The 9,274-nt window shown below is 39.5% G+C and overlaps 1 protein-coding gene across 3 annotated transcripts; it reads left to right on the top strand.

The window, feature by feature from the left end:
• Nucleotides 1-768: 768 nt before the first annotated feature.
• LOC106964200 (cordon-bleu protein-like 1) lies at nt 769-9,072 on the top strand. Of its 3 annotated transcripts, none has more exons than XM_015059575.1 (10): nt 769-913; nt 3,113-3,271; nt 3,414-3,615; nt 3,712-3,979; nt 4,477-4,518; nt 4,639-4,718; nt 4,794-4,988; nt 5,108-5,207; nt 7,114-8,085; nt 8,449-9,072. In XM_015059575.1, exons 2-10 carry the CDS (start codon nt 3,183-3,185, stop codon nt 8,454-8,456), a joined length of 1,956 nt encoding a protein of 651 aa, XP_014915061.1. In that variant the 5' UTR covers nt 769-913; nt 3,113-3,182; the 3' UTR covers nt 8,457-9,072. The 3 variants fall into 3 exon arrangements, with proteins under 3 accessions (XP_014915061.1, XP_014915052.1, XP_014915069.1); XM_015059566.1 differs by lacking the exon at nt 769-913 and adding an exon at nt 1,762-2,048; XM_015059583.1 differs by lacking the exon at nt 769-913 and adding an exon at nt 1,763-2,048 and having other exon boundaries at nt 3,712-3,961.
• Nucleotides 9,073-9,274: the final 202 nt, after the last annotated feature.

The raw sequence follows: 9,274 nt of genomic DNA, 5'->3' as shown, positions 1-9,274 counted from the left end.
AAACCGCCTCGGGCCTTTTTAATATCTTATGTTTATTTAGGAGGATTTGAGAAAAAGGGATGAATAAAGCTGCATTCCACCATTTTCTGACGTGGGTCTGTGTGCATTATCTATTTGCTATGGAGTTGTTCCTTCCAAGAAACAACAGATTCAGCCGTGACACATGGAAACATTCTGGATGGTGACGAAACAGGCTCTCTGATTATTTCACAGTCATCAAAGGAAGCTCGTTATACCAGACAGTCACACAGTGATCTGTTTACCGCAGCCAGCCCCCGTAGAAACCCACCGAGTCCCCAGTGACAGACTTCATCATGAGATTACGAGATTACAGCAGGTGTGGACATGTGTTCCCCAGGCTTGATTGATTATTAAAACAGCTACTTAGATACTCACATGTTCTCAGATGAAGACCACTTTGTGCTTATGTCCCACAGCTGTGTGACTCCCTTTTATTTATTTGTTCCTATTCAACCAGCCTGTGTTCGATTTTCTTGAACATTTTCATTATCATTATGTCCCTAAGTTTACCTTAAATATTTCCCTTCACAGCTGATTAGCTCCTGTTCTCCTGTGGTCCCCACATCATGATGTTACCACCACTTGATTTGTTACATTTTTCAAATTTCATTCAATTGCATTTTTAAGAGTATAATGAAGCTTTGCTTTAAGGAGTCACCAGGAGCAGATGGATCTCACTCTCCACTAATCAGGTATGCAGCACACACAAACACAGACATGCAAAGTGCTGTCATGTGACTGGGCAGGGCCTCATAGGTGTGGTAGCCTTAGACTGCTAAACGGGGATTAGAAGGGAATAGAAATTTCTCCGTCTCCCTGGACCAACTCCTTCTGTCACTTCACAAAGCAGAAGAGACAGCTGAAGGAGAATGAGACCAATCGGTGGACACAGGTTAGTGAACAGCGTACAGATGGATTTATTAGAAGAGTTTCTGAATGTGACAGCATGTCTTCCCGCAGCTCTAATCCCTCTGCTTCAAGAAACAAAGTAAGCTTATTTAGAAGCTAGCATTACAGGGAAGCTAGCCATGTTTACAAGAGTTTAGCTGATGGTATTGGTATTGTCAAATATTTTACTTCTTAAATTAGTACCCTCTTTTACATCTATAAAAACAGCACTTTTCTGTTTAATCCTTTATCTATTCATATTCATATCGTTTAAAAAACTTTTTCATATTTTTTTTATATTACAACTTCAGTCTTCAGTATTTTTAATGAAGCTTTATGTGACTGACCAAGAGCGCAATTGCGAACCTTTTGGTCTTTGTACAAAACTAACAGATCATCACAAAGGTGGAGCATGGTGGTGGTAGGATAATGCTGTGGGGATGCTTTTCCTCATTAGGCATAAGGAAGTTGGTCAGAGTTGGGAACCATGCAATTCAGAATTTTGTATGTAAAAATATCATTTAAAAACTACTTATTTTCCTTCTTTTTCACAATTAAGTGCTATTTTGTGTTGGTGTGTCACAGAAAATCCTCTCTATAAATTGATGTTTGTGGTTGTCATGCAAAATGTCGCTGACAAAATTAGAAGATGTCTTGATAATATCTAAAGGAGAAAGCAAGTCACCACTCCACAGATTCAGAAATAGATAGATTTCTAAGGGAGGGGCTAAGGGGAAGTACGCCGTTGCTGTAAGGACCGCACCTGATACAAGCTACATTATAAATTAAATAGATGTTCTTTGTAATATCGGCTATGTAGACAACAAAAGCAGCTGTAGGTAAAAATAAGCGGTGGTGGGTGGTCGTGTCTGAGCGCGTACCACCGAGCTGGGAGAAAAAGGGGGCGGGCATGAAGCAGGCGCGTGCTGACGAGTTGACACACAGCTGTTTAGCTGGCACGCGCCACTGAACTGATGTAAATCTTGGAAAACCCAGTGAGACGGACTGTTGGGTTTAACCGAACTGGTTGACGAGGCCGAACTGCACTAAACTGAGTTTAAGCCGAGCACAGAGAGCTATTAAAAAACGACTAGCAAGGACGAAGAGTGACGAAGTAAAACTTAGCAAGGCAGCCGACGGTAAGTTGCTCCGTCATTCCCTGGGAAACGCTTGAGTTAGCAGCTGTGGTTTCAACTGAGGTCTACCTTTGCTTCTTTAACTTTTGAGGAACTTTACAAGGCTGAAGTAGAAAAGTGACATATTTTTCAGTATTTTATTTTGACTTGAATTTGATAAGCTAAGTAAAGGAATTGCTTTGTTGTACTTGAAACAGCTGCGTTGCTACTTTTTAAGTGAAGACAGGGCCGATCCAAGATTTTATGGGGTTCTACTTGATTTGTGTCTTGGGCCAAAGGTGCCACACTACACTGCATAAATAATTTGCTTTTATTATTGAAATAAAATGATAAATATATAAATATAAAACATGTCTAAGTTTCTTAAATAGCTATATAAATAATTTTGGGGCTCATTCTTGAAACACATTTTATGTAAAACATAATTTAATATATCTCAGTTTTTTAAATTGCTTTACATTTCATGTACTATAGTCTATCTTGAAATAATTTAATCTGTCACCTTAGTTTGTCAAGTGGACATCTGAACCAGCAGGTCAGTTTAACTGAAGACCTGCAACATGAAATAAACATGCTGCAACTCTTGAGTATGAAATATTTAAAGTAAATACATGAATTGTGTTTTGAAATATTTTCCCACAATTAAATATGTTTCCATATTTTATTGACCTCANACCTNTCCCTCAAAAAAAACTATTTTAATAAATTTCAATGTTCTGTTAAATCTTTTATGAACTTTTATTTTTCTCCCCAAATTTTCTAAACGTATTTTCTACCAAATTTTAGTTTTACAATCTATATCCATTTTATTCATATCTAATCACATTAGTAATATATTAAAAATTACGCTCAGTCAACTTTAAACATTTATTTTAAAATAAAAAAAGCTGCTCTTCACATTTCATGCAACAGTAATGAAGGTATTTTTGTAAAATAAAATCCCTTGAGACAGAAACTGTATTTTCCATTATGCATTTTGCTATATATTAAAGTTCTTGAAATCCTTTTGCAAATCTTACATTCTGTGTATGAACTGCTTTTTATTAGGTGTACAATTTGTGTTTCAGGAGATAAACCTGATACTGGATGCAGTCTCCGATTCCCAGTGGACCCTGAGTGCTCTGACTGTCCCCTGAGATGGAAGAAATAAATCCGCTAGAAAGGGAACACTCGCTGTGCGTCATTCTCCCAGCGGGGATTGAAAAGAACATTACAGTGCATGGAAGGTGAGCTTTATCGCTTTTTTTTTTTTTTTTTTTTAACAAACTGCGTCTGCTGGAATCTGTAAAACCTTTATGTGCTACAACACACATCACAACTGCATCTTAAGTAGAGTGAGAACACCTAATGATTTTTTTTTCTCTTCAGTAAACCAGTGATGGACTTACTGGTGACACTGTGTGCAAATTACCATCTCAATCCTTCTGATTACACTGTTGAGTTCCTGTCGCCTAACAAGAACAACATCAGCTTCAAGCCAAACTCTCCTATCGGCTTGTTAGAAGCCGAGAAGATTTTGTTGAAGCCTAAAGGGACTGAAGAAAAAACAAAGAAGCCGTACATGCCCGAAGTAAGAATTATTAAAAGCAAGGCGGGGTGAGGGCGTAGAAGCAAAATGTATTTTTTTTAAATGTTTTTTGTTGTTGTTTTTTTTTTTACATTTCAGGCAACCGTACGTTTACTGATCAACTACAATAAGTCCCACAAGACAGTGTTGCGGGTGAATCCCAGGCTGCCGCTGGAGACGGTTCTGCCGGCAGTCTGCGACAAGTGTGAGTTTAACGTGGAGACGACCGTCTTACTGAGAGACCTGCAGTCCAAAGAGGCGCTGGATTTGACCAAGACCTTGAACGACCACGGATTGAGGGAGGTGTTTGCTAAAGACACAGCAGCTCAGGACTCCACAGACTGCCAAAGTAAGTCAGCTGGAGGAGGTATGTTGAATAGCAGACACACAGAGACCCTCTTTTGGCTTTTATTTAAGATATAAGGTGTTTATCGTCTTGTACTTCTCCATGGATGGGGAAAAAAAAAAGATTTTTTTTTTCTGTAATGGTGAGTGGTTCTCCACCATTAGCACATTTATTAGCGCATTCACGAGGTTGGTTGACAGCGCCAAGACCCTCCTCCTGACTCTGATTGATTGTTTTTTTGTCGGGATCACTGCATTTCTTCAGAGTAGCACAGAGAGGAGGCGGAAAAGCTCCATATTTTCACAGATTTTCTGCCTCATATGAAACTGTCACAACATGGTGTTAGTTTTAACAAATATGTTTTGTTTACCAACTTGTACTATAGGTTGACTTATGGAAACTAGAATCCGTGAGAAGGAAATTAAAAATAGCCGAGAGTTTCTGAATGAAAAGCACATCTTTCTGTTTCGTAGAAAAATAAAACCTGAAAAGATTTTCCTGTTTCCTTGTTTTAACAGCTGGCACACCAACAGAGATCATCTCACCAACTCCGTCACAAGGTAGCACGCACACACACACACACACACACAGATGCATGTCATGATTTAACATGCGCTACCGCTAATTATTTAGTGTGTAACATGCCAGCTTTTTTCTCTGCTAATGTTGGTATTTCTTAGACTTGCAGAGGAAGGAAAGGAAACAAAGGAAAAGAGGCTTCTTTAGCTTTTTCAGAAGACGGAAGAAGAAAAATGAAACGGTATGCTTTTTGCATTTGCTGGAGCTTGATTGAGAATGTTTTATTTTTACAAGCTTACATTTTACTTTTTGGTAGAACGGATCGGTGAGTGCTCCTACGTCTCCTCGCCTGGGGAAGCAAGTAAGAGTCCGTGGGAATTCGGAGAGCGTTTCGTCAACCAACACCCTGCCAGCCGACACGCCCAAAAAGCGCCCAGCGCCGCAGCCCCCTGTTGCTGTGTCCCGCAGCGTCCCTAGCAACCTGAGCACCTGCTGTATCCAAGGAGCACAGGTATACCAGGAGATATCCGTTCTCTTCCTCTTGTTTTAACAACTCCAAAACTTTTTTATTGTACCTTGAAATGAATTCAGGCAAACAAAAATCCACTGTGCAAAAAATGTCTTCCATAGTCATCTGGAGAATCTACTTTAAGGAGTACAAAGAGGAGGGCTCCTCCCCCCCCCTGTGCAAACGCACAATATGAGCAGAGAGAGGAAACTGATGTGGAAGGTAAGATTGTCCAGTTGTCTATTTTGCCCCTTGGTGTTTACCAATAAATACCGCTTTTACAGTATTTAAAAAGAAATTCTCTGGATAACCGATTTTCCCCCCCAAATCGTCACAGCGTCACTCAATGCCAAAAGAGGTCACATTAAATCAAGATTAAAATGTCACTGCAAATGGCATCAAATGGAAGATTTAGCAGCTAAATCCGTAGCTTTTTATCAGTGCTGAAACAGTTTAACCCCCGTTTAGGGCAATTAAAGTGACCCTTGTTCATAGAGCGTATTGGTTCCTGCCTGTTTGGAGATAAATCCCTCTATTGTCCACGCTTTCATTCCCTCTGTATTAATCTGCCTGCTGTTTCCCTACTGCTTCCCCTCTGGCTGCATTGCTCCCTCTTATTGATTCGCTTTTAGACACAGGAGGTTGTAGTTTACACGAGCAACATTTGATCGTGCCGTTTTTTCTGAGTGCTCCAATTAAAGACCTAATTGCTTGCAACTCCAGCTTTGTTTGTGTGTTGAGCCAACGTGTCGCTTTGCTGAGCTGGTGTTGATGTAAGTCTGGAAAAAGCGACTCCCAGCCAAGATTTGACGGTCAGCAAACATCCTCCTTGCACATTGGAGGCCTCCCGTAATCTAGAACTCCCTCTCTGTTGATGGATTTGCTGGTCATTTGCTGCTGTTTGTTGGAGGTTTATGAGCGTCTTTGTGGAAACCTTTCGGACTGAAGCTGAGCTCTTTCTCCTTCCTGCTGCAGACTCTGATCCCTGAAGGGAGTGATTGAGGGATCTGCTCTTCCTCTTCTCCTTCCACCACCCCCTCTTGCTCTCTCCGTCTACTTCCTGCATTGGCTTCTTCCTTCTTCCCATCCGTCTGGCTTTCATGGACATTGCCTTTACATCATAAATCTGTTTTCAAACTTTTTGTCCTGAACATGTCTGATCTTTTTTTTTTTTTTTTTTTTATAACTTCAGTTTCATTACGGGTGGGATTTTACAAAACTCATCATGGTGCCTCTTAATCAACAAATTTGACAAACTATGGGAGCATTATTATTTCAAAAATGATAAATGTTCTGTTTTATTCTATGTCTTGATATAGTATATATTTACTTCTGTCAACCTACAAGTCGTTTTTATGTTTTGTTCTTGATTAAAAGTGTTTTTTTTGTGTAATTTTTGTTTAATTAAATTTTTCACTTTCAAAATAAAAGTAAACAGAATTTCAGTTCTTGAGATAACACGAATGCCTTTGTTTTTAATTTTTCACAAGCTGTCAAATCGACAAGCATTTCTCCTCCGCTGCATTTTTTTTAGATTTCATTTCAAAATTAATTGCTAAAATAATGACTTACTGTGGCAGCAAGCAAAACTGAAAAAAAAAATAGGGATGGAAGTTCAGGGTTTTTAAAATGGATCATCACGAAGTTGTGCATAATTTTGTAGTTTTTTTTCTTAAGATTTTTTCCCAATATTGTCTATTTTTTTTTTTTTTTGATACTTTTCCGTAAATGCCTAAAAGTTTAAAAGACACACTGGACTCCATTTAGGTCATAAAAAAATCCAAGATGCGACGGCAGTACAAAAAAAAAGGCAATGCTATTTACACCACAAGTATCTGAATTATGAAGTGCTTCATGGAAACAATTTCACCCAAACTGGCTAAATTTTTTTCTTCCAATTTTATTGTTTCCCTTTTCGAGAAGAGCTCATATTTCAATAAAATTCTTCAGATAAGTGTTTTCTGTTTCTAACCTGTAAACGACTTGAAGAGAGCTTACTGAGAACCTTCTAAGGCAATACAAAGATAATTATTTTTCACTGGAAGTCCACTTTAGAAGAGAGGAAAGTGTTCTTTCTTTCTTTTTTTAATAAATTGTTGATTTCTCCCATATTTCCTATCATTCAAAGAGTCCCTGAAGACTCTGGAAGAGCTGAAAGAGACTGATGATTCCTTGTCCTCTTCAAACCCCTCACTGACTCGTCTTCATGAAGCGCCCGACTCGTATCGCCCTTCGTTTCGAGGGAGAGACATATCTGACGCCCGCTCGGCTCTCGCTAAAGTCCTCACATCCTCGGTCTCCAAAGGGACGCTGGTGAGGCGTTTCAGAAACTCCGCCGCCTTCCCAAACTTCAACGTGACATCCTGCGTGTCTACGACTTCAAAGTGTCTGGATGACGGAGACCCCTGTGCAGAGCGTGAGTCTGTTTTCAGATCTAACCTCCCTACTGAGAGCGAGTGGACGCAACCAGAGCAGAGGACTGGATGGACTACCTTTAAAGTCGTGCCCCTAAAGAAACCGGCTTCCTCTGACCAAGAGATGATGCACAACACTCAGGACCGCTCTGAATTACCTGTAATTGATGACAAAGAAACAACAGAGAAACGGAAGGAAGAGGAAGAACCAGAAGTTACACCTGCGCCAGTAGATGATTGTGATGGTGAAACGGCCAATGATAACTCAGAAAATCAGAGCGAGTTTGGTCTGAGTCCTAATGCAGGCATGGTTCCATGTAGTTCATGGATTGATGAAAAGGTTGAAGAGGATGTTTCACATGAAGAAGATGAGGAAGCTGTCTTCCCTCCCCCTCCTCCACCTGTTGTTTTCACAGAGGACATGGAAACTGTGGAGAAAGAAGATTCCCAAGCTAGTCCCATCTTGAATGGGCACACAAATGCATTTAGCATAGCTCACAACAACGTTTCCTCCACCGTATCTGACCAGACGACTGTAACGCCGTCCAGATTTGCCCAGGCAGTAGCCCTGGCCGTGCAGAGGGCCCGCCTGCAGAGATTGGACCTGGGTGTGGGCTCAGGCCCTCAAGCCTCCGGCGGTCCAAACGGCACCCTTCCATCGCATTCCAGGTCTTTGTATCAGTATGGTAAGTTCCTATCTTTCAGTGCCTTGCAAAAATATTAATACCCTTTTTCAATATAAAAAAACTTCAATCATTTTGTCTAGTTGGTGTCTTATAAATAAACACTGAGTACCTGTGAAATGGACATTTTTGCCCTTTGTTTTGTTCTAAATCATCCACTCAGATTGGGTGTAGATCATCTCTGGTCTTCAGTTGTTACAGAATCTCAATTAAATTTGGTCAAAACAGAATAAAACACATTTGAAGTTTGTGTAATGTGACAAAGTGGAAATGATGACCGGTATCAATACTTTTGCAAGGCACTGCAGTATTACCTGTTGGTCAACACTCTGCTTCTTAAACAAGTTTTTTTTTTTTTTTCTTTAGGTGCCTGACCTGCATCTGTGTCCAGCTGCATATGAGGTTCAGTTTTCAGGACGGACTAAAGACACCGAGTTTAGGGTTTGACCTGACCTAGACCAGCTCATAGTTTTCCATAAGCTATGTTGCTTTTTCTCTTTACAGTTTCCATTTAATGTTCATGTGTTTAAAAAGAAATGCTTTGCTCTGGAGAATCCCAAATGTATAGGTTAGCGTTACTGATGGATGGAGATATATAAAATTTTTCTTTTCAGTCAACATGTGCCAAAGTGGATGTAATGCTGATTTGAAAGCTTTTTGTTGTTTATTTATAACAAAGAATAAGTAACCTGTATTAATAGTACATATTTTTGAGAAATAATATTTTTTTTTAGGGTGGTTTGGTTTGCAGCCAGCAGGTGGCAGAAGAGTGTTGCTTGTAAATCTAAAATCCAAACAGCATCTTTTTTTTCTTTTTTTTTTTGTAAGATTGTCATAAAATCCATTCTAGTGGATTTATCCCTGAAAATACACCACACAATTTTATTGCAATTTTAACCAAAAATATTTGTTTAATTGTGTTTACTGAGTAGCCATGAAAGCAACGTCCGTTTCAGGGACACGCCTAGAATAAAAAGAGTCCAACAAAAAGCTGCATGCATTATTGCATTTTTGATCATTCCAAGCAAACAAAATAAGGGGGGGAAGGTAAAAAAATATATATAAATAAAAAAAAAAAAACTCCAACATTCTTGTTGGAAGCATCAGTTTTATGCCAAGCATTTCATCGCCCTTGTGAGTAAACTCAGTCCACTTTGCTCACATGCACTTGCTGTTGTCTTCAGCGGACCCG

This window comes from Poecilia latipinna, unplaced genomic scaffold, assembly GCF_001443285.1.
Source record: "Poecilia latipinna isolate Pla-1442-1.1 unplaced genomic scaffold, P_latipinna-1.0 Scaffold65, whole genome shotgun sequence".
Taxonomy (NCBI): domain Eukaryota; kingdom Metazoa; phylum Chordata; class Actinopteri; order Cyprinodontiformes; family Poeciliidae; genus Poecilia; species Poecilia latipinna.
Note: the sequence above shows the minus strand (reverse complement) of the source record. Positions and strands in the feature narration are given on the sequence as shown.